Source organism: Rhopilema esculentum, chromosome 9, assembly GCF_057945365.1.
Source record: "Rhopilema esculentum isolate cy_ngs chromosome 9, ASM5794536v1, whole genome shotgun sequence".
NCBI classification, from domain to species: domain Eukaryota; kingdom Metazoa; phylum Cnidaria; class Scyphozoa; order Rhizostomeae; family Rhizostomatidae; genus Rhopilema; species Rhopilema esculentum.
The window spans coordinates 2,533,084-2,558,363 of record NC_142823.1 but is presented as its reverse complement, the minus strand read 5'-3'; the positions used below and the strand labels follow the sequence as shown (position 1 = coordinate 2,558,363).

General features: G+C 37.4%; 2 protein-coding genes and 1 long non-coding RNA gene across 6 annotated transcripts in view; 2 read left to right on the top strand and 1 right to left on the bottom strand.

Moving 5' to 3' along the window:
* Positions 1-7,068, top strand: part of LOC135688880 (uncharacterized) — a 24,132-nt gene extending 17,064 nt beyond the window's left edge. For both annotated transcript variants that reach the window (XM_065205931.2, XM_065205930.2), the window contains exons 9-13: positions 380-441; positions 1,616-1,713; positions 3,301-3,340; positions 3,905-3,981; positions 4,782-7,068. In XM_065205931.2, coding sequence (XP_065062003.2) covers positions 380-441; positions 1,616-1,713; positions 3,301-3,340; positions 3,905-3,981; positions 4,782-4,797 — 293 coding nt within the window. In that variant the 3' untranslated portion in view covers positions 4,798-7,068. The remainder of the gene's footprint in view (positions 1-379; positions 442-1,615; positions 1,714-3,300; positions 3,341-3,904; positions 3,982-4,781) is intronic.
* LOC135693465 (uncharacterized) lies at positions 6,767-11,885 on the bottom strand. The gene is made up of 2 exons (XR_016144026.1): positions 11,745-11,885; positions 6,767-11,025 (listed from the first exon to the last, which is right to left on the bottom strand). It is a non-coding gene; the product is annotated as an uncharacterized LOC135693465 (long non-coding RNA).
* On the top strand, positions 7,211-25,280 carry LOC135688884 (uncharacterized). Of its 3 annotated transcripts, none has more exons than XM_089110056.1 (4): positions 7,211-9,103; positions 9,392-9,486; positions 15,386-16,015; positions 23,494-25,280. In XM_089110056.1, the coding sequence occupies exons 1-4, from the start codon at positions 8,920-8,922 to the stop codon at positions 23,653-23,655; spliced, it is 1,071 nt and encodes a 356-aa protein (XP_088966182.1). In that variant the 5' UTR covers positions 7,211-8,919; the 3' UTR covers positions 23,656-25,280. The 3 variants fall into 3 exon arrangements, with proteins under 3 accessions (XP_088966182.1, XP_088966183.1, XP_088966184.1); XM_089110057.1 differs by lacking the exon at positions 23,494-25,280 and adding an exon at positions 17,092-23,487; XM_089110058.1 differs by lacking the exons at positions 7,211-9,103; positions 9,392-9,486 and adding an exon at positions 12,098-12,239.

Here is a 25,280-nt window from a genome sequence, read left to right as displayed (position 1 = left end):
TGTTAGCCGAGTGGTTGTTTACTAAAATACCGTAAGGTACGGCGTTCTGTTGCATTGAAATGCGACATAGGTTGGTCATAGAACCAAGTTCAAATTAATATGTGGTGTTCATGTCTTGTAAAGAGGTGCCTACGAAGAAAATGAGAGGAGCAAAATGAAGAGAGGTTACATGAAATCGAAGAGAGTGGAGAGAAAATGTGCTGAGAGAAAATGGAAGCGAGTGACTCTAGCCAGACATGATTTGAACCCATGAGCAACGATAGATTCGTGGAGCGTAGAGCGTAGAAGGGAAAAGTTTCAAAGCTCAGTTTTACAATACTACAATGTTATTTGCATCTTTAGCGTTTTTGCATGTCAACAATTGCTATTTCTTTCACAGCGCACTCAAAGAAAGAAGAAGATGAGTCTATGAAAGAAATAAAACGAACTTTATCGAGAAAAGTAGGTTTTTTAGAGAGTTCACTTTCTTGTTTGTCATTCACTGTTTTTCTCGTTCTCGTGTTTTCAGTTTACTGTGAAACAGTGGCTTGAAAGTTCTAACTTTTGTGCGAAAGGAACTCAATTCATCAGTTTTTCGTTTCTCTTTATCAACCCATTTTCTCCTCCATAAATTTTTTTAATACGTAATTTACCCTTTTTTAATTTCTTGCCTTTTTTAAAAACTTTTAAATATTTTTCAAAAATCATTTTCTTTTAGATAATCGTAATTTTAGCCAAACTTTCTGAAAAAGATGGGATTATTTACGATGGGATTATTTACGATGGGATTATTTACGAGGCGATTATTTACGATGGGATTATTTACGGGGGGATTATTTACGATGGGATTATTTACGATGAGATTATTTACGATGGGATTATTTACGATGGGATTATTTACGATGGGATTATTTACGAGGCGATTATTTACGATGGGATTATTTGCGTGGCTCATGATACTCTACCTTTCTAACTTTGACAGTATGAATTGCTTTATGGTGCACAGTGCTTTTTACTGCGTAAAATACCCAGATATTTTGGTTTGATACAAAGTTTCGATATTTATAAATCCCAGCTAAGGAAGTGCCTTCGTCAGCTCGTGCCTTAAATTTTATTTATAACATACATGAGCAGCAGAAACAGTGAATTTTTAAGTAAATTTTTGCAAATGACTTTACTTCCTCTCTTACAGCGAAATTTTCTATTAGAAATAGCATGAAACATTGCTCTGTACATTCTGCTTACCTAGTGGAAGAACAATTACATATTGCATAGAGACTATAAGATTTACTGGTTAAAACATCTGGCAAAGATTTTATCTATAGAAGCGAAAGAGGCCAAATCACCAGATGTTTTTAAACGAAGTATAAAATCTGTTGATAGCATTGATAACAGCAATAAATTATGTAAAACTTTTATTGTGCATTTATGTTTTTATATTGTATAATTACTTTCTATATATATTGGAAATAGTTTGCTTTTATTAGCTAAATACATGGATAGATCTCCTTGCCAACTGGGAACAAATTATACGCTTTTAAACGCTTCGATTATAAATAATCATCTCCTTGATCATCGTTGTTGCTGTCTCCTTAACTTTCATTGACTCACTGATGTTGCTGTGTTTCCCTTATAGCTAAGCAGACGTCCTACGGTAAAAGAGTTACGAGAAAGGAAAATTCTGAGATTTAAAGATTACGTTGAAGTTAACGAAACGCAAGATTACGATAGACGGTATGTTTCTGGTACCAGTTTTTAAATCTCCCATTCTAAGAGACGTTTGAGTGATTTGATACTGTTCAAAATACTTTGCAGCGTCACACTATCGTTTGAAAGCTATCCCCTTTGTCGCTTCCTCTATTGTGCTCAAATTACTCTTTCCTGGAAAAAAATTCATGCTTGGTTGACATTGATGAATAATTTGCGATATTAGCCAATCAGGGAGGACATTGGATGCCTAAAGCCTCATTCTTCGCATCTGCCAATCACTGAGCAAACAGACTACTTGTCAATCAGCCATTCGTATTATTTTAGCCAATCACTGAGCAGACAGACTACTTGTCAACCAACCATTGAGATCATTTTAGCCAATCACTGAGCAGACAGACTAATTGTCAATCAACCATTGAGATTATTTAAGCCAATCATTGAGCAGACAGACTACCCATTGAGATTATTTTAGCCAACCATTGAGCAAACAGACTACTTGTCAATCAACCATTGAGATTTTTTCGGCCAATCGCTGAGGAGACAGACTACTTGTCAATCAACCATTCAGATCATTTTAGCCAATCACTGAGCAAACAGACAACTTGTCAATCAACCATTTGAGATTATTTAAGCCAATCATTGAGCAGACAGACTACTTGTCAATCAACCATTGAGATTTTTTCGGCCAATCGCTGAGGAGACAGACTACTTGTCAATCAACCATTCAGATCATTTTAGCCAATCACTGAGCAAACAGACAACTTGTCAATCAACCATTTGAGATTATTTAAGCCAATCATTGAGCAGACAGACAACTTGTCAATCAACCATTTGAGATTATTTAAGCCAATCATTGAGCAGACAGACTACTTGTCAATCAACCATTGAGATTATTTCGGCCAATCGCTGAGCAGACAGACTACTTGTCAATCAACCATTCTGATCATTTTAACCAATCACTGAGCAAACAGACTACTTGTCAATCAACCATTGAGATTATTTAAGCCAATCATTGAGCAGACAGACTACCCATTGAGATTATTTTAGCCAATCATTGAACAGACAGACAACTTGTCAATTAACCATTGAGATTATTTTAGCCAATCGCTGAGGAGACAGACTACTTGTCAATCAACCATTGAGATTATTTAAGCCAATCATTGAGCAGACAGACTACTTGTCAATCAACCATTGAGATTATTTTAGCCAATCACTGAGCAAACAGACTACTTGTCAATCAACCATTGAGATTATTTCGGCCAATCGCTGAGCAGACAGACTACTTGTCAATCAACCATTCAGATCATTTTAACCAATCACTGAGCAAACAGACTACTTGTCAATCAACCATTGAGATTATTTAAGCCAATCATTGAGCAGACAGACTACCCATTGAGATTATTTTAGCCAATCATTGAACAGACAGACAACTTGTCAATTAACCATTGAGATTATTTTAGCCAATCGCTGAGGAGACAGACTACTTGTCAATCAACCATTGAGATTATTTAAGCCAATCGCTGAGCAGACAGACTACTTGTCAATCAACCATTCAGATCATGTAGCCATTTACAGTGGGTGCAACATTATGTTTTTTGTTTTACTTTATAGAGCCGACAAGCCCTGGACAAGGCTCACCCCCAAAGACAAGGTATGTTTGGGCGCTGCTTTTTTGGATCTTTTGAAAAGCAAAGAAAATAATGCAATGTTGTTGCTATGATAATCGTAAGACAATTTGGCTTTTGGTGTCCATATTTAGGTATTATGGGTGAGGTTTTGAATTCAAAAAAATTCAAAATGAAAACCATATCGCAGTATGCCGACTGTGCATTTTTCATATGACAACCTTGCAGTGACGCGATTCGCAATTCATTCCATTTCAAAATTCCAAGTGTCGAACGTTTGTTTACTAATCTTAGAAACTTAATATTGTAATTGATATTGCTTAATACTTTATACCAACTGAATATTGAAATACAGGGAACTCCCGATAACTGGAACTTCCAAGGGTCCAGTGAAATGGTTCGAGATAGTGGAAGTTTTGAGTTCGAGTTATTAGACGAATGTTCGAGTTATTGGGACATTTTTACGAATGTATTGAGCAAGGGGTATGCAGTATCAGTTCGACTAAGCGAATGTTCGAGATATCGGGGGTTAACTGTCAATCTACTGAATATTAGAAAGTTTATTTTTAGAATTGTTTTCCGTTGAATAGGCTGCGATTAGAAAGGAGCTGAACGAATACAAGGAATTCGAAATGGAAGTTCACGAGGAAAGTAAACAATATACCCGGTAAGTTAACTTATTTGACTTTCCTTGTTGAAAAATCTCTGAAGGATGTTGATTGCGAGGATGATAAATCGTCAGGAGTTGTTCATGCAAACTGCAATTTGTTGCTTTTAGGCCTAGAAATTTGTATAGGGAAGTATGTTTTGAATTATCTCAATAGACAACAGTCATTTTACAACAGACAAAATTTGAAGTTGAAGAAAGCTGCCCTTGCTTTTCTTTACCGAAGCATCGAAACTCTCTTATAGAGAAGAAATTTGGCAATTATTTTGAAGGCACTATGTCCCGCGATTGCATTTCGATGGTCATTCAAATTTCTCATTGGCTGGACGACACAAAAAACCTATTGTTACGTATCCAATCGGCAACCCAAGGCAAATTCGCAATGATGCTTCTCGATCATCTATAATTTATTCTGAACCGTTGACTAACGGGACAAACTGTGCCTTTGAAAGGAGGCCGTCGCCTTTTCACGGACAAAATTTGAAATTTTAGATGACGGTCCTTGCCCTTGTTTTATGTAACCTTCGCCCCAAGCAAAAAATGTTGCCATAGCTACAGCAGCTGTGTTCCAGATTTTTAAACAGGTTTTCACTGATTGCATGGTTTGTAAGTAGCATATCAAGGAAACTCTTGGAACCCGTTTCATTTGCTTTCAAATTGGCAGCAAATATCTGCTGTTCATTTATTATCAAAATATGAATAATTTTTGTTCATTAGTGATGATGCAAAGACTGCATTGAGTTGTAGTTTCGATTGCATGTTAGCTTCGTCATCTTAATATCACTAAATCTTTGTTTTAGGTTCCACCGACCGTGAGATAAAAGGCACGAGGACTAACAAAATTTCAATATATTTCAAATGTACCTATTTTCATACCGACACCGCTTCGATATCATCAGAACACAGTGTATGTTTAGCGAAAGCGCAAAGTAAAGTAGGCCCATATGGATTCGTTGAAATAGCAACGTTCCCACAGCATTACCACGCCCTGTGAACGATTATTCTAATTCCACATCAATAGTGACGTCATCTCTTAATCAGCGATAATGATTCTCGCAAGCAGTCGTAACTTTTGGTGCTGTATTGATACTTACGATGCACGTCCGCATCACGTGAACTTAGTCCTAGAATCGGCTATGGCAAGAGCACTCTGTCCTCAAGATTTCATTTTGTAATGGTTATGATTTTCTCATTGTCAACTAGGTTAAATTTTACTTTCATTTCCTTATACTTTTCGGGTGCTTTATCTCGTTGCCTTGCCAGAAGGTGCTTTATTGGATTGACCTAAAATACGACATCATCTATATCGTCGAAACTGTACCTGTTAATCTCACGTGATCAAAATAATTAATTTCACTATGCTTAGTAATTAATTTTGGACTGAATTGTTTTTTCAACATTAATTTTTTTTAATCATCCAGTTTTTCATCATTTATTCTGATTTTTCAGAACAGCAACTCGTATTTAATCCGAAATAGGCAGGAGAAGTTTCAGAAAGTGTGTTCCCCTCCTCAAACTCATCTACCTTCTTTAGGTAAGTCGGTATGCATCGTATTTCATTCGCCATCTCTCCACCTAGTTCATAATCGGTTACTTTTAGTATAACTTTAAGTATAGCTTTCGTTTGAAAGCCTATTACCGCCAAAGTTGTGCAAAGGAATGACCCCCTTCCCTTCTCAAACCCCCCCCCCCCATCAACCTCCACAAGTCGTAAATTGTATCACTTCCAACATCCGTTTTGATTTCAAGAATATTTTTTCCTAGAATTTTTCACACGAATAAGCCTTTTATTTATTTTGAACACGATTGTATATTGCCTACGTCAGCATGCATGGTAAGGCTACCGTTGTTGCATTCCCATCGGCCGGGCTATTTTGAGGGATTTTTGACGAAAAAGGCACCCCCTTTCCTGCTCTCTTTGATCCCTCTTCAACCAGTAAGACCGCTTCCCCCTTGTTGTGATCGAGATATAGCTCACTGAGCCATTTAGTGTTTCTAGCATTGCATTACCCCCCGGTGCTAGAGCCTCAATGAAAGAGTGGGTCGGTGAAAGAGTTTATAGTAAGAAACCACTGCTCGATCATCTCTTTCATTGAGGCTCTGGTACCCAGAGTAGCATTGCATCAATAAGATGTTACAAATTAATATTCGCATCTACTTTAACTGATAATAATGTCCTTTAACTTGTTTGAACGAATGGACCTTGTAGCCTAGTGTAGTACTAACGGAAACGTTTTCGGCTCTTCGCAAATTCAACCACTCGAATCACCTTTATCGACAAGAAGAATTCCTTTCCTCTGCCATTCATATTTTGCAGATTTGCGCAGCTGTAAACGCAAGCTATCCCAATTGCTTACGCCCAACATACCCTTTGCTTATTTTATCGAGTGTTGTATATTTTGTTTTGTGGCTGTCTTGTTACCGCCAATTTATTGTGGTATGTAGCTGCCTTTCTTTGATCGAGGGCAACTCAAGGCTGATCCCATTTAGAAAAGAAATGTACTCATCGTTCCTCGGGCCGATCAACCAAAACTTGATGAGATACTCTAACTGCTTTCTTTCCACAGCCCTTCTTCGCGGTCGTTAGTCGCGCGACCGCCGCTTACTGGCAACTCTGTAGATCCCCAACCCTACCGCGTTTGGCACGGAGGAAATGATTGGTGAAGAGGATAAAAGGGGGTAACTGGCAGCTCCTCACATCATGATGGATTTCTAATACCCCTTTTTGTCGATGTCGTAAAATTCACGGTGAATCTCATATGATTTCTGATATTTTCAGCTGCGATTACTGAACAAATGTAAAGTATCACTAAGGTCTAGTTGGTCGTCCATTGTAAAAGAGAAACCTTTCGACTGCCTAGTATTCCCAACCTTTTGCTTGAGTGTGGCAACTGGTATTAAAAAGACTTGTATTTTTTTCACTCAACTTATATCGAGTTCTGTAGGTCACTTAACAGTTGTTAAAAATCCTCATTTGTACAATGAACGTTTTATTTAATTAGATTTTACTGTTCTTATATTATGGAAGATTTTTAATATCATCATGTGTCAGAGGCTAGATCATAATGTGGCAATCTTGTTATTGAATTTTCTCATTTCTTGTCCTGTGTACTCAATTAGAGCTTTATGGTTTCTATAAAGGGTCCATCAGCCTCGATTTGAGCTACATCGAATTTGAGCTACACTACAGCTTCTTGTCCTTCCAGTGGAGTCGTCTTGAGAGTACTGTCGTATTAGGTGGGGAATCTGTGGCATCTTGTCACATGCTAACACCAAGCGACGCCGCTATCCAACGCCGTCCTCATGCTACGCGCTCTGGATCACTGCCGTACGAAAGCTACCTCTTCATAGTAACATAAAAGCTTTAATTGTGGTGATATTTTTTAATACACATTTCTTGTAAGCGACAGAGGAACAGCCATCCACTTTATCGGACAACTTTCGGTCTTAACGCCACCCCTTTTATCATTCTTTTCATAACAATCCCAAAAGCCTGCCAATCTTTGTGTTGCCAACAGCCCCTGGAAGACTAAGCTCGAAACTCGAAATGTTCCCATTCCAATTTCCTCTCAGCCTACTTATTTGCACTGCTTTTAAAATATTCACTAATTTTGTAACAAGTTCATTCAAACCTTGAAATATTTTGATTCTTCTTAGCAGCTGTCAAAGTGTGGAGCCAATAAACTCTATTTATAGATTTTTATAAAATATTTTAATTCCTAACTTCTCTGGATGCGGGTATATGTCATTTTAAAAACAAACGAGAGGTACTTAGATATTTCGAGCCAACTACAGTCAACTATTGGCCAATCAATAAACACGTGCATGGTATTACGCTTATTGATTGGCCCGTTTTGATTGACAGATGGCTCAACCCACTTTTGTATCTGTCTATTGCCTTTAAGGGCAAATACAAAGCAGGCAGGGAAAGGTCATCTATAACTGCCAACAGCTGTTAAGCTTGAAATGAGGCCTCCTTTCTATTGACTCTAGACGGACGTGACAATGAAGAAGTGCACCCTATCTCTCATATTTAAAGCAAGAAATAAACGTATAGCAATAAATTTCCGCGTACGAAGAAAATTTACCTACTTCACACAGTATTTATAACTGTCTACAACAGCTGAGAAATTGGTATTAACAATATACGAATTAGTAGATTATCCAATCAGAATACGATAAGCGTGTTAGGGTGTAAACGAATTAATCTAAATACTCCTTACGCGCACATAATAATCACCTAAGAGTCGTGTTGCTACAAACACGAGCACAAATAAATATAGTTACCTCAGTAACTGCTCAACAACGATAAAACTAAAATAGCATTTCGCAGAACACTGCGATATAACGCGGGTTTTCCCGACAGCATCTAAAGAGTACCATTATTCTTCGTACACAGCGACAGGATACCTACCTTTTAGTTCCAGGTTTCGTTTAGGCCTATAAGGAAAACTTCTTGTTGTGTTTAGGCGGGACACGTAGTGTCCTTTTGGCGGAAATTTATTTTTGCCAATCACCGACGGTAAAACTTTTATTTATTCGGTCAGGCGGGCATGGATCAATCAATACACAACGGTAATGAACAAGCTAACTCACTTTAGGTTGTAGTAGTTATGATGTGGTAGCCTAGAGGGGATTATTTCTGATTTTGAATTTGTCGGCTGAGACCCGTGGTCATTGTGGTCACTTTCCATACTTGTCCGACCTCAGGCAGTGTACCTGATAATCTGTCTTTGTTTTGATTCAATTCGGGAGCATTCACATGTGAATTTAAAACAAAAGATCGCTTGCGATTTGCGAACGAGGTGAAAAAGGTATGTCAGGTGACCACAGGTAGGATCATTTGCACATTCGTAAGTGTTATGATGTACTTATTTACTGTACTGATATGCCTGTCAAATTTTCACAGACGATAATAGCGTTTATGCAGAAGTTCTTATGCTTCGTTGTAGTTTCTATTCGATATTGGCAAACCTGCGATGGTTTTCTGCGACGTTTCCTTCTAATGCTTGTTGCAAGTACTTAAATTTATCGATGTCTGCAAGGCTTGAACACTCGTGTATTGTTGATGAAAAGCTTTCCCAAAAGCTTGTCCACTGCGTTAAGTCTCCATCAAACGAGGGTAAGCTAAGTTTCGGAAGTTTATCTTTGATGCTATCCCTTGAATGACTGCTGCCGAAACTGCTATCTAAATTTGCTTGCAAGTTTGTGGTTGGTTCTGGTTGCGATTTCTCTACAAGTGCATTTGCTATAAGGTAAAGAATGTCTTCGACTTCCAATTCCAGTTCACTGCGATCTACAATCTCCTTCCCCATTGAATCACTATCACAACTTTCCAAAATTTCATTATCGATTTCTTGTACAGTAGTACGTTTGCGTTCTATAATGTTTCTTATTGCTTCTAATTTAGGCTTAAGCTCCACGTTTAGTTCAGCTCCAGATGGTGGCAATAACTCCTTTGCTTTGTTGATGTTATTTCTTAGAACCAGGCGATGTCCGTTTCTAGTAAGTACAAGTTTTCGATGAAGTTATTTTTCCGCCATTGTCGTTACCTTCCCGGGTCACGGCACCAAAAATGCTGTAAATTATTCTAATGTGATGTATGCGTACTTTAAACGTACACGAAGGTCTCTGATCCTTACATCTGAAAAGTAAAACACGCAAAGAAAAGACGATGGTTATAAGTTTAATCCATTACGTTGAAACGAACAGGCGAATGCATATATATACTACATAATACTATACGATGTTTAAACAAACTGACTTCTGATTGACTATACCCAGCAATCATGTCCTAAGAAGTCATAGGGTGTTCGCATGTAACCGTTTACTTAGTTTTGGATTGAATTGAATTATAAGTTAGTTGTTGACATAGAAATAGTAGCGCTAGAATGCGTGGTCTATCACGTGACGCGTGCGAACTATGGTGAACCAAAATGGTAGCAACAAGTTGGCAAAAAAATACGCGGGAAATCACAGCGGACAGTATAGCCTACCCCTATCACCGTATACGCGCTTGAATTTCTAATTAATCTAATACACTGTTGCTAACTTTGAATGATAATTGAACTTTGATAAAAGAAATGGTAGTGTCGTGTGCTGCTTTCGGCTGCCAGAATCGATGGATTCCTAAAAAAGACTTGCTTCCCGGTCAAACAAACACAAGTAAGTAGGCCCGTTGTGTGTAGTGTATTTCTCGTTATTCTTGATAGGAATTTGAATAGAAAAAAAATATCTTCCAAAAATTCTATGATACTTTTATTAAGTATTCGAAATGATTTTCATTAATGATATTTCTACTATGTTCACAAACAGACAGTAGGTACATAAAATCGGGAGGGCAGTAAACCAAATTAAAAGTCATCTTATGGTTCGTGGCATTAATTCTTCAAAGAGGGTGCAATAGGTGAATTTACTCGGATGCCGAAGATAAATTTTCCTACAATTTCTTACATTGTAGCAAAGTTTCCTAACAAATTTTGGTGGAAGGAGGGGGGGCATATAACGTATTCTTATGTATTTCAGTAAATACATACTTAAATATGCGGAACCATATATCTCTTTATTTAATGAGTTTATGTGGAAATGCATAGATAGGTTAAAATTTCCATTCCTATTCTGTTTTTTATACAAGATTATAATAAGCAGGGGTGGGGGGGGGGGGGGTGGGTTTGCGAAAAACTACTGACCTGAAGAAATACCATGGTATGTCCCTATTGGGTACTTTTTAACAAATAACCTAAATGCAAAAATATTGAAACAGCTCATAAGTGAAGCAATTAACCTCCTTGCTGAGAGAGGAGCTAAAGTTCATGCAGTCATCTTTGATGGTGCTCTTAAGAATGTTAGCATGACTGAGAAACTTGGATGTGATATAAAAAACCTTTGCACATTATTTCCATATCCATCAAACCCTAATGAAAATATCTATGTAATTCTTGATACCTGCCACATGCTGAAGCTTGCAAGAAATGCCTTTTCCACCATCAAGATCTTTTGTACCCCAGGTGGACAAAGAATATCTTGGATGTATGTTCTTGCACTCTATAGAACACAAAAAATGACATACTAAATCTTGCAAATAAACTTAAGGCAAAGGATTTTCAGTGGCAGAATCACAAAATGAAGGTCAGTGTTGCAGCACAGACTTTAAGCCATTCTGTGGCATCTGCAATAACTTTTTTGAGAAATCTGGGGTTGAAGGAATTTAAGGACAGCAAAGCAACCTGCGACTTTATCCTTCTGATGAACAATATCTTTGATATGCTTAACGCAAAAAGTGAATTTGGAAAGCATACAAAGAGACCTGAAAACAACAACGCTGTTTACATATATTAATTTGAACTGGAAAAAGTTGATTCAAAACTTCGAAATTTTATCAGAGACCTAACGGCTGGGATTTGATTTCAAGGTAATTTAAGCAAATTTTGTTCCAAGTCTTGAATGCATCAAGTTTCAACAAGACTTTCTAGACACTGAATCACGATGTTGTTGACACTTTTGTTTACCAGTAACTTCCGCGTTTCTGCTGGCCAAAAACTTGAGGAATTTATTAAGTACTACTCAAAAATAATATCGCATACCCATTTATAATGGTTAAAGGTTGTCTAATAATAATGAACTTGAACTGAATAAAGCCATAATTAATTACTAAGCTGCCCTAGGAAAGGAAATTTGGTAAAGAAAGGAGTCCAAACAAAATACGAAGAAAAACCGTAAAACGACTCGCTGTGGCGTATGGAAAAAGTAAAAACGTCCTTTACCTTCTTCTATTTTGGCGCTGGAAAGGTTTCATGAAATTTTTCTCCTCATATCATCACGCAGAATCGGTAAGTCCATAACTTCTTATTTGTGTACAACGTACGCCACAAAAGCTTTTTGCCAACATGTTGCTACCATCTTTGCTGCCCATTGGTATTACGCAGAAAACAATAGGCGAACAATAGAGCGCGCATTCTAGCTCTACTATTTCTATGGTTGTTGATGTATTCTGTTACAGTTGAGTCGAAAAATATAAAGAGAGTCTTTTATCTTGTATCCGCCTGCGGTAATTCATTACCGTAAGGTGACGTGACAATCAGATTGAGAAAAGTTTAGTGACAAGGCCCAGTTTTGCAAACGTGCTTTGAACCAGGAGGATGTCCGTGTCTGCAATATGTCGAGCTTCAAGAGCGTTGTCTCAGAAAATTATTCTAACGGCAAGGCGTTCTATATCCAGCCAAACAATTGCTGCCTCAGTTCGCACCCTTGCAAGCCAGGTAAGTTGGTGCTCTTTCTATCAACGGTGAACCACGAACTTATTATGTCTGTGGCCCACGCCAGGGAGTTTCTTTAAGGATTTTGCCGTAGTGGGCATAACTCAAAACAGCCACGCTAACGACAAGAAATTGTACGGTCCTTCAGGCTTCAAATTGTAATATGCTTACGTTTTCTCTAAAAAAATTCAGGTGTTGTTGCGACAGTTAAATGGGGTGTTCCCCAATATTTCTAAATGGGGTGTTCCCCCCATTATGTAATTGTTCCACATATACATACTATGAATTCTTGCTAAGACCATTAAACCACAGTTTTATTTATCATTTAAGTCACAGGATTAATTTGCTGATAATAATCTTTAAAAAAATATTGTTCATTCTTCAAACTTTTTTATTTAGGGCTAACATGTTCCCGGGAAGTTATTCTCGTCTTGAAAATACGAGAAGGTTCCCAAGGCTAAATGGTTTAAACCTTAAAAATTTTGGTTAGGCTGGTTGTTAGGTGGTTATGCAAAATTCCCTGTCTATAAAATATCTATTCTGTAGAAACATGTAAGTCAATCTGCAGTATTAATTTTGATTTCTTCTTGAGAACATTGTAAGAGTTGAATTGACTTAGTTTTAGTATCGCATTAACTTTATTTTAGCATTATTTCTTGCTATTTAACCCACCTAAGACTGGAAACAACAGTATGACTATAGTATGAAGAATCTATTAAACAACTGAGCTTTCTGGTCATTAGGACTCTAGGCGGTCAGCAGAGCCAAAGAAGATGCCCCAAAATTCAAAAATCCTTCTAGCACAGTGTGTCTCCTGGGCATGTCTGTGCAGGGGAGGTGACATGGGCTGGACTGAGAAACTAAAATGAAGATTATCTATAGAACACAGCTTATTATGCTAAACAGTTGGTTCTTAGAGTGTGGTTATTACCATCCTCCCTTGTTAAATGATTTTAGCAATGATTAAGTTTAAAACTTGCACCCAAACATTTTTTAGGCAGCAAGGATAATAAAGTTGCACCAATTTATCAGCTCCTCCCTTTCATTGTCTACCCTGTCTTTTTGGGGCTGGTGCCACCCGTGTCTGCTGGCCCCTTCAGGTGGTACCCTCTACACAAGAGACTAATAGTTTTGACTGTTAGTTTTGGTACATGAGTGTTTCGAATTTGTTTAGTTGTTCCCAACGAACAAGTTGAACCAAACAAAGGTAAATATTTCATCTGGTGCCCTTAGGTTCCTCTCAAAAGTACCAAATGATCTCCACAGTTCCAAAGAGAATTAATTCCCCATTTTTACCCAAGTGCAGGGCCCTTTGGCTTTTCTTTATACAATTTCAATATTTTTAGCTGCAAAGATTGGTTTTTAAGACTCTGTCCATTTTGTATGTGAGTTGGTCCAACTTGTCCTGACACCTCCTTAAAAATTTCTATTTTAGTTTCAGGAATGATGTTTGACAATTTCGAAATGCTTTGCTTTGGTAATTTTGAAATATGAAATAATTGCAAGATATCATCATGAAATATGAAATAATGTTATCCCCCTTATAGGGACTCACTAATGAATTAGCAGTTTTAGCTTTCATTGAACAACTTTAGCTTGTGCTGGTCAGCATTAGAACCATGTGATTGTCACAAGTTGCTGTCAAAATAATGTTGTTAATCAAAGTGGAAATCTGGTCTTTGTAAGAGCAATGGAAAAGGATTAACCAAGATAGAATATATGCACCACTTTGGTTATGTGTAGCAGATTGAGTTTTTTCCAGATGCTACCCCACCCCCTGATTTTAAAAGCTTTGTCATGAAAAGTGTTTAAAAAACTTTTTTTCAAGTGGAATGGAAATAGCAGGCAATCCACATATTTTCAGGGGTGGATCATAAAATATCAGAGTCATGTTAGGTAGGATAAAGGAGGTCTGGGCGTCATTCCCAGAGAAAGTTTTCCAGGGCCACATTCTAAAGATTACCACAGAATGGCCCTGGAGTAATCTGATATCTCAGTATTTTCATTTGATATTTTGAAATGATCTATGCTGCTCAGTAAAGCCATTGATGCTCAAAATACAAAATGTATAGACTAGCATTTTTCAATTATTTGGGAAACTTCAGTCTGAATTTCTCTCAATAGAAAATTCATTTCAATACATTTCAATCCAACATGTCCATATGTCCCACACTTCAAAATGACTAAATATATAGGAAGGGGGGGGGGGGGTCAAAAAAAGAAATTTAGTCATATACAAAAATATAAGAGTGGCCTCATGCTAAATTAAAGTCTGAAGTCAAAATTTTATGAAATGCTTCAAGAGTTTTTGCAGAAATAAATGGTGTGCACGCATTTGAGAACAATTCTAAGGTTGCATTTTGCCCACTGGAAGTTTGCTGCACACATTGGACCAAAATTGAATGTGCATCTATGACATGCTGTTCTCGAGAAATCTGACTTTAAACTTCTCAAATGATTCTGATTTTTCAATATCAATTTTCATGCCTTGTTGCATGGGTCTGTCACATAAGATTCCTGGCAACTGTGCCGCGACTTCGAATTTGTTTACATGTAGGAAATAATTATATTTGTATTTGGAGTCTACGAATAAAACAGCTTTTGTGAATCTCAAGCAACTTGCTGCACATTTGAAATCAATTAAAAGCTTCTATTAAACAAAGAACATATACTTGCCTGTAGCCACCCACTGCGATTCAGTGCATGCCTTTTCAGTTAAAGATCTTTCAGAAACTCTTCTGGAAAATTGTATGGTCATATCGTACAGAAAAGTTTTGATTCTTCTTTAAATGCCTGCTAAAATGTTTGATATTTCATTCAAAGTTTGCAAATTGTGTCACCCACCCAATCTGGCATTTCTTTAAGGGCTGATTTTGTTCAATGCTGTTCATATGATAACTCTTTGGCCTCAACTTGGTAGCTGCTCACAATTATATGTAGTCTGCCTCAAAATGACCACCCATGTTGGGGTTAGAATATCTATGACCATAACATTTTAACCCCAACTCGGGTGGTTTTTTGGTTCTGATATTCATCAATAAAATCAAGGTTAAGCCAGCAGAGTAGGCATGGGAAATTTTCCTTATTCCTAAGCATCAGTTTTCTTAGATTGCCAGATGAATTGAGCTCATAGATAGATTTGATTGCAGGCACATGATGCAAAAGCTCACTCGCAAGATCCTGCAAAAGCAAATTATGAAGCAAGGTGCGATCTAGCAGCGTGTTACAGAATTCTTTATAACCTTGGGTTCAGTGAAGGCACGTGCAACCATTTGTCACTCTCTTGCCCTGCCAAAGACGGCTCTGGCAAAGTGATGCTCATAATCCCATATGGTCTTTATTGGACAGAGGTAACTGCTTCCTCACTCATTGGGGTAAGCCTGAAGGAGCCTAAAAACCCTGTAGTAGTGGAGGAAGGTTGTGGCCAACCTGATATTTCGGCCATGTGTATCCATAATGGAATACACCAAACACGTGCTGAGAGTGGAATCACATGCGTACTGCATTCACATGTTCCTTATGCCACTGCCCTGACCTGCATCAAAGATCAGAAACTAGAAATGACTCACCAGAACTCAACCAGGTTTTATGGGGAAATCTGCTATGACAATGGCTATGACGGAGTTGCTACCAGCTTAGATGAAGGGTTTCGACTTGGGAAAGTTCTCAAAGATAAGACAGTGATGATGATGGGTAATCATGGTGTCCTTGTTCTTGGTAGAACGGTGTCAGAAGCAGTGGATCATATGTATTACCTTGAAAGGGCAGCTCAAGTTCAGGTTTGTATTTGAGTACCATGGTTGTTCGGGAAATGACACCGTAAGTCCTTTGTTTTGAAACAATACCATCTTAAACCAATCAGTGTTACAGGGTTATTGCACATGCGCATTAACAACAGTATTCTCAGGGCTGTTTTGTCTGTTACCACAGAACTCTTGAACTTCCTGCCCCTTTATGCGCATGTGCATGGCTGGAAGACAGGCATAATTCATCTCCCGAACAAATGACATCCTCGAGCTTGAATTTTAAATAACTTAAAGGAGAACTGACACGTAAAAATAAGCTCATTCAATACTGTCTGTCAATCCGTACGCTGGGGTCGATCCCGTAGAAATTTTTTGTGCCCCAATTCACTCTTCATAATCGTTAACTACATCATTATGCAAATCAGAAAAATGAGGGTGGACATCTAGGCACATGGTAGGTTTTCTGGAAATTACGTGGAAGGATGGACCCCATTTGGCTGCCTTTTCGATAACGTGAGTATACACAAACAAGTATGATTGAGGCTGGGAAAGTGAATTAATGGGGTGGAGGAAACACGCAAGCGAGGTAGGTAATAGGTAATAGGTAGTAGGTAATAGGTAATAGGTAATAGGTAATAGGTAGTAGGTAATAGGTAATAGGTAATAGGTAATAGGTAATAGGTAATAGGTAATAGGTAATAGGTAATAGGTAATAGGTAATAGGTAATAGGTAGAGAGAGAGAGAGAGAGAGAGAGAGAGAGAGAGAGAGAGAGAGAGAGAGAGAGAGAGAGTTAGCGCTTCGAAAAGCGGTGTCAGAAATCTAGCCTAGTTAGCCTTAATTCCGGCATAGATTTATATGAAATAAACAACACTAGTTTTAATTTTAAAAAGACTGTATTCTTTATAAAAAATTACTAATACGTAATAACAACTGACATAGATTCGCTCTGACTTAGATTTTATACTAGCTAGTACTCATTCTAGAGTCCAGTGTGCCTCTAGCACAAAAATTGCTTCTAGGCTCCTATAGGTTTGAATTTATACTATTTCTAAATATAGTTCCAGAAGGCATTACATAATGTGTTTTATGAGAAAAATTACATCACAGGTGTTGGAGACACACGCCTGGAGCTGGACACTACGCGTGATGTCAACGTGATCAGTGTGTGGGGGAAATTACTTGACATTTCGTGACCCTTTCGTTATAGCCATATTTGGTTATATGTTGATGTTTTGTTTTGTTGGTAGTTTTTAAGCATGCTCCAGGTCTTGGAGTCAGTTAGGGCGTAACATAGTTTTAGTTTTAGAGAGAGATGTTGCCGATTAATTAAAGAGACGTAATTTTAGCCAAGAAGATAACGCCGTATTAGTAAATAGAATAAGTTAAAGTTAAAGAGAAAGAAGCAAGACGTGGAGTAGCAGAAATCAGACGAGTTAAAACTAGAGTTTTGTTCATGTTGCTGAACTGGTTGTTTTCTTCGTGCGGTGTTGAGAGGTCGTAAGTTTATTTTATCATTTATTTTCCTTTTACATTTACAGTAAAACCCTATAGCAAAAGTGCGGTTTAAGACAGGTGAATCAATAGAAGAATCGCATAAGATAACATGATCATAAAGGGAAAATTCCTCTTTAAAAATACTTATTACGTCACCACCATAAAGAAAAAATACAAACGTTACCACGCAGAGTTCTAGAATAATTTAGTTGCGAAAATGTCAATTTTGTCTGTCGATGTAATCACTTAAAATAAACAATATAATGTTTACTCTCAATGTTTATTTAGCGCTAATAATTTCAGACAGCGGTATTGCAAACAAAACCAATCATAACAGGTTTTGAGTTAGGTTTTCTGACTACTTTGAAAGTGATCATCCGAATAAAGTGAATCAACGTTTCTAGGCTTGAATATAAAAGTTACCAATTGCCCAAATTATAAAATCATTCTGCGCATGCGCAGAGCTTATATTGGAACTCTGCGAATTCAAAAATGAGAGCCTCGTTATATCAATTTTTTGCAGATGTTGTAGATGTGAGAACCAACGTAATTGGAAGAATGTTAAACGCGACATTTCAAGTCCAAGCAATCAACGAAACTGTTAAGAAACAACAAACATGGCCGGTAAATGCTCAGATTTGGGCCCCACGCCCGCGCGCGCAAAAAATGTCAAATGGAAATCGGCCTTAAGTGAACTTTTTTGGAAACGGTCTCGTTGAGCATGAAGAAGTAAACTCAAATGGATACGAATCTTTTTGGAACCGGTCTCGTGTAAACAGGGTCTAAATGTGCTGTCGTTTTTTATCTTGTTTAACGTGCATAAAACACGAAACCGGTAAGAGGCGATATTGCGTGACCGTTGCGTCGTGATGAATTTACTGACTAATATAATACAGGGCGTATACACGTGAAACGAGGGGACCCTACAAAAGTGTTGTTGATTACGTTACTGTGGATAAAGAGACAGTGTGACCAGATCTAGCATAATATTATGCTTTTGGCATTATTTTGGCCAAAAATCGTCCTTTAGCATAAAATCTGGCATCGTTGGAAATCTAGCATAATTCTGGCATAATTTCAATATTTGATAAGAAAATCATTGTTTCCATTGATAAGTGTACGGCTGTCTATCGTAACTGCATGCAAATACATTACACCCGCACGTGTGGCTATTATTATGTGAGTAAATTGTGACGCCATCTTATCTTAACATATCACTTGACGTCCGTCAAGTGAGGCAGTAGCGAAACAGAGGCTCATGGAGTAAGTCTACATCTGGTCTACTCATATCAAATTATTTGCAACGTATGTTTACAAGCATAGCGTGATTCTCGAACTTACCACTCTAACGACCATCCTCGCGAACACTTCCACTTGCACTGACTCGGCTCTAACTCGAACTGACGCAAGAGCCGTAACCATTACTACTTCACAACACTCATAATTCGAACACAAAAAGGCAACTTAGATCTATGGTTTTGACAGCCAACTTTCTTTATTTTGGCCTTTTTTCAAAACCGCTTGGCGGCCGTCACAAATTAATTTGGCTTTTTGCACGAAGGAAACAAAACTTTTTGCACACATAGTATTCAACATTTTTTAAAACAATTTCAAATGGCGAAACATGAAACCAAATAAAAGATAACAGACAATTTAAGGTAAGCGCAAGTGAAAACTTTTGTAATCTACAAAGCAAATTTTAATTACACTATCACTCCCCACAATTTGGAAAAAATTAGCTTTTTGTATATTTTGTTTAGCTGGCTGAATTTGGCAGCCACCAGTAAAATACTTAGCTGCCAATCATTCCAAACATCTGGCATCCCTGAAAGTAGAAAGTTTGCAATTTACTACAAAAATGATAGCGCTACATGCTGATATAAAGTGTCTGCATTTGGTACTGATAGACAACAAATCGATGGAAACAATGATTCTTTTAAAAATATCAAAATGATGCCAGAGTTATGCTAAATTCTAAGTTATGCTAGATCTTGTGCTAAACGATGACTTTGGCCAATATTATGCAAAAAGCATAATATTATGCTAGATTTGGTCACGCTGCTCTGCAAGACAGCCCCAACATGTACAGCATTCGTTGTTGACTTTCAAGTCATCCACCAGAAAGATGAAAGCACATGAAAAGTCCGATTTTGTGGATATTGCAGGAATGCCTTTGACTTCTTGGAAAAATCTGTTGAAAATACACACTCTTACCAGACTGTCAAAATACAGTAGAACACTCTAGCTTATTACTTCATATCATTCTAGTATATTCGTAGTATTAGTCCAATTCTTTTTTTGCAAAATAAATACTTCCGCTTTCTCGAATCTTCTGGAATGATGATTTTCTAGAAACTTCTAGAACATTACAATAAACATACAAAAAAGCATTTCTGTACTAGGTTAGTAAGTCATTAATATTATTATATCTGCGGTAATAAAACTGCGTTTGTCTGTGAATACCTTCAACAAAATCTTGATTTGAAGCTCTACTAGCCCCAAGAGAATTTCTGCATATTTGACCAGTACAAAAAGCTTTCAATCATAGATTCTGAAAGAAGGACAAAAAGAGGAAACCCATCCTTTCGATCTTTTCGCAATCAATACAAACACACAAATACCAGTATAGATGAAGTCATTCTGGGCATGTTGTGCCACAAGCAGAAGCACCTTTCATTTCTTCACAATTTTTAGCCTGATGTCCAGAGAGTGGTCACTGACATTCTATAAAATCATGTCTACACTCTCTTTCTATTGACGGTGGGAATAGTTGAGAAAGTACAGCATCAAGCTCCAGGTTAATAATGAAAAAGCTGACTGCCAAATCATACCGCATGCAATGCAGGACACTAGATTGTGGTGCTGCCAACTGCCAAACACGTTGATGTCTTTATGTTATGCTACTGGGAACCGTTTCAAGCACAAAACCTTGCAGAGGACTAGGTGAAAATGGTGATAGGAGGCACACAAGTTTCATCCGGAGTTCTAAATAGATCAGCTTTGGTGAAAAGTTTCATTGGTGAAATGATGTTCAGCATACCACCTGTATTATATGCATTAACTGGAAATGATTATACATGCATGGTGGATGTGAACAAATCAGCCATGGAAAGTAGTCCCGAGAAATACCCAGATGACTTTGATATGACTGCAAACTCTGATGCTTTCGAACACAACAACATGTAAATGTCGGAGCACAACAATTGAAGACGCATGCAAGAATCTGTCAGGTTTTATTCATTAAACTTTACGATAAAAGTTATTTGCATTTTGCTTGGAACTGTCGTGTTTGTTTGGCTGAGACATGCCATGTTAGCTATTTTTTATCAATTTCGCTGATTGTTTGGACTTGAAATGTCGGGTTAAACGTTTCTTTAATTACGTTGGTTCTCACATCTGCAACATCTGCAAGACATTGATATAAACGAGACTCCTATTCTTGAATGCGCAAAGAGTTTCATTATCTTAGATTAATGTAAAGTTTTTGAGGACCATAGCATAAATTTTGCGCATGCGCAGTATAAATTTATTAAAATTTACGATGGGTAATTTTTTCCTTCAATAGTAGAAACGTTTATTCACTTCATTCGGATGCCCACTTCCAAAGAAAAGGGTCAGAAAACCTCGCACAAAACCTGTTATGATAGGTTTCGTTAGCAAACAAGTGACCAAAAAGGGTCCATCTTTCGACGTGATTTCCAGAAATCCTCCCAACGGGGAAGTCCTACAACGCGCCCAGCTGTCCAGCCTCGTTTTTCCGACTTGCATAATGATGTAGTTAACGATTATGAAGAGACTCGGGAAATTTCGCTTCGGGAAACTCCCGAATCTTTTACGATACAGGCAACATTCTACGTTGACGTCGCAAGTGACATGGTAACAATGCCATTGTAAAGGCTTTCACCACAACGGTTAAAGTTAAAGTGAAAATTCGCATTTTACTGAACATAATCTGCAATAAGAAGACAAAAATTCGCCAGTCATGTCATTTATAAGTATAAAGAAGCTAGAAAATCCTAAGGTCTGATAGTTTTGAACCAGCATGCTTTGAGACATTGGAAGAACCTCTAAGCTTATGAAAAACAGGAGGCGACTTTGTTTGAAAACTGATGCCGTTTCTCCAAAGTTTAATTTTCTATTACTACAAATAAAATCGCAACAGCGGGGGGATCGGAGCAATAGCCAAAAGACATCGGTAAAAGAAACCCTGCAATCTGCATGAAAACATACTATACTAACCTTTTTGGACGCAGAAATAAAACTTCAAGAAAGAACGTTGGTTCATGGGAGCTGCTAGACTTTAAAAATGCTTCTACTGAAATTAATTTTTACATTTTAACAGAGGATGAGACACTAGGGAATAACTTAGTCTTGCCTAAAAACCATCCCCCATCCAAGTCAAAACTTTTTGCAAAAGAAGATAATGCGCCAGTTAATATTCCTATGACATCTAAACAGCAACTCAAATGCTTTGACTAAGAACTCAGATACTTTGACTAACAGCTAGGGGCCTATTTCGTAATTCCAGATTTTCGACTACTTCAAACACTTCTCAGTTCCCAAAACCCGCCACGCCCAGTGAAAATGGCATATCATCTGCACAAGTACGGCTTTCAATTCACTTTTAGTATTTAATATCACAAGTACCGCCATCGACACATTAAAAACAAATCATATAATGTTATATTGATGATGAATAACTTGCGTTTCAGTTTAGGTCATAACCCTAACATACCTTCATCTTTGTATGAAATCGAAAATTTTTCATTAAACTTCCGTGTTCCCAATTAAGGCTAATCTCCATTGGGCGAAATTTTTCACTTTTTCGCCGGCGAAAGGTTATGAGCATGCGAATTTGAATATTTTTCGTTGCCTGTGCTGTGCACGACGTTCGCTTTGAAAGCTCAAACTGTTTGAACTTTTTCTCTGTTGCCGGCGAATTTGAAGTCCTATGTACTTATAGCAAAATGGCTGAGTCCCAAAGCAGCTTAGTGTTGGATGAGGAAATAATAAATTTCTTGTTACAAGTACATTACATGTTTCTTTTATAATCCTATCAACAGTTCTGGGGTTAATCCTATAGCTCTTGCCAACTGATACATGCGAATAACCAAAAACAAAGTAAGAGTCAGACATAGTGTATCGTAAGCATCTATTGGTTTGCGAAACTTCGATTCGTTCACTAGATATGGAACCACCAAAGACAACAATTGTTCAAACTTTGCATACGAAAAATAGTAAAAAATAGTTGGTAGTCATATAATTGTAGATCTATAACCAGATTTGTGTAAGCTCCTTTGCTCTCTCGCTCTTGGTAGAATTTACTTACCAAAAACCTTTTATTTGATTTTGGTTTTATTGTTTTGCGTTTCAACAAATAAAGCAAAATCAAATTATTTGTACTCTCATCTGACATCTTGAAATCGTGCTTTCTATTTGGCAAGCAAAGCCATTGTGAGCTGGAGATTAAGGAACATGCAGTTTTCCCTTTTCGTCAGCGCAAAAGCGAAAAAATTTTGCCTTTTGGAGATTGGCCTTTATAAACAGTACCACAAGCGCTCAAAGTGGTCACAAGAGCATGGCCGCTGCGATTTCTCAGCGGCCGCACTTTTACAACAATAGATGCGCGGTCCAATTTTTTTAGGTCAGTCGAAGGGATGCAGCCAATAATTGCTAACAATGAACCTTTGCGCTACGCAGGCATCCCAAAATGCATTTCCAGACATTATTAAACCGATTTTGGTCGGTCCGTAGAAGTTGACCGCAATTGATTGGATCTCTGCATTGGATATTTCTATGTAAGTAGACCTATCAAAGTGCAGACTTACATTGGGGTGGTTCAACGCACGGGTCACACTCCTTTATTGTTACAGGTGTCGTTTCTTACATCAATCTAGACGAACCAGCCCCTAAAGAAAACTGTTTGATTCTGCTTAGCAGCGTGTCGGTTTGCTGCATGAAGCGGTCGATATGTTTACCATGACATGTTCGAATCAAACTTTTACTTGTCTTTAGGTACTGGCCATGTCAACTGGAAAAGATCTGTCTCTGATTCCTGAAAAACTCGTGAAACAAAACAAGCAGTATATAAAGGAGACCTTTCGCTACTACGCGGACAGCCATTTCAATGCCTTGAAAAGGACAATCGAAAACGAAACTCCGTGCTATAGAGATTAGAGGTTGTTCTTGCCTTCGTTGTTTTAGAGAATTTGCTGTATGAAGTAATCAATTAGATTTTCTTGAATGCATAATGTGGCACTAGGCCATTGCCTCTGTGTTTCTAGACAGCCTAGGAATTGATACATCGAAACCTCACCCGGTGCTAATTTCTGCTAACGCGAAGATGTAAAGCGTGTTGAGCTTGTTATGAAACAGTAAAGTTTCCGTGCTCAAAACCTGCAGTTTTTTTAGAAATGGTGGACAAAAAATTATGACGTCACAATATGAATGAAAAAAATTACAGTACAAAACTCTTTCTACTTTTTTCTGAAAGAAAACAAGATCTTGGTATAGAAACATGATATTTTCGGAGAAATTTATCAAATTATAACAATTCTAAAGCGATCTAAAAAGATGGATTAAAGAAATAAAGAAACGTCACCAAAGAGATGCAAAAGAAATAAATGTAGTGCAAAGCTCAAGTATGAAATTCAACCAAATGCCGCAATCCGCAATGAAGTAAAACCCAAAGACGTGGCCGCGATGGCAAAGCGTCACGAGACACCAAAAGGCATTTATTTATTATTATTTATTATTATTATTTATTTATTTATTTATTTATTTATTGGCCTATTTCGATCCACAACTGGGTATATATTTTTCCATCGTGTTTTTTCGGAACCTATTCTGACGTTTTATGCTCTGAGAAGTGTCAGACGAAAAAGCTTTTAGTATGTCGTAAAATGTTTGCTTTTTTCAAAGCCATTTTCAAATTCTGTACCGCAAAAAAATTGTTCAAAAGGCATTTACTTGCTTATACGAGAAGAAGGGCGACATTGCCAGAAGAAACTATCTTTTATTTTCCTACTCTGTTTCACAACAAGCTAATGTGTCAATTATAAACTTTTTTAAACATCTATTGACACATTGGAAGCGTGTAACACTCTTCAAAGACAGTTTGTCTTTGCTCAATTCTTTGTTGATAACTATGCGTCCTTCATTGATAAGACAACTTCTCGACTAATTTACCCGAAGTGGCACTATGGTTGCCGCAGAAGGGTTAAAATAAATTTCGATTACAAGTGATTCTAGTTCACTGGAAAATGCACTTTTTGAAACAATTCTACCTTTACAAAATAATTGGACGGGTCTTCTTCAGATCGGGACAAAATCTCTTCATTGTGCTAATTTGGACTTCGTTTGTTTTGTTATTTGTAGTCATAGTTATTTATCGCCTTATCGTTATTTATCGTTATTTATCGATTGTTTATGATTCCTTTTGTTATATAATTGCACCTTTTGATTCACTAATCATTTCTTTTGGGATTTTAGTATCATTATTCGATTTATTTAATTAGTCTTTGGAATAGTATCTTTTGTATTAACTATTATTATCTTAATACATAACTATGTAGTATTTCAATTAGTTCTTGTTTATGTTATATTTTGGGCGTGTTATTTTACAGAGTTAGTTGGAGTTGGAGATGGAATTATGGTTAAGAGCGATTAGGTTAAGATTTGATTCTATGTATGTTTAGGTTCTCGACGATGTATTAATGTTGCAAGATCCTTTTTAAAGATCTAGTCGACATGAACTATTTTTTTTATAGAATACGTATCAATATTTATGGATTCGCGTGTGA

What these genes read in the sequence shown, in the direction of transcription:
- LOC135688884 (XM_089110056.1), top strand. Translation starts at nt 8,920, where the DNA reads ATGCTTCGTTGTAGTTTCTATTCGATATTGGCAAACCTGCGATGGTTT. An exon ending in CCAGGCGATGTCCGTTTCTA is followed by an intron (nt 9,487 to 15,385) that starts GTAAGTACAAGT and finishes ATTTGATTGCAG; the next exon opens with GCACATGATGCAAAAGCTCA. An exon ending in AAAGGGCAGCTCAAGTTCAG is followed by an intron (nt 16,016 to 23,493) that starts GTTTGTATTTGA and finishes ACTTGTCTTTAG; the next exon opens with GTACTGGCCATGTCAACTGG.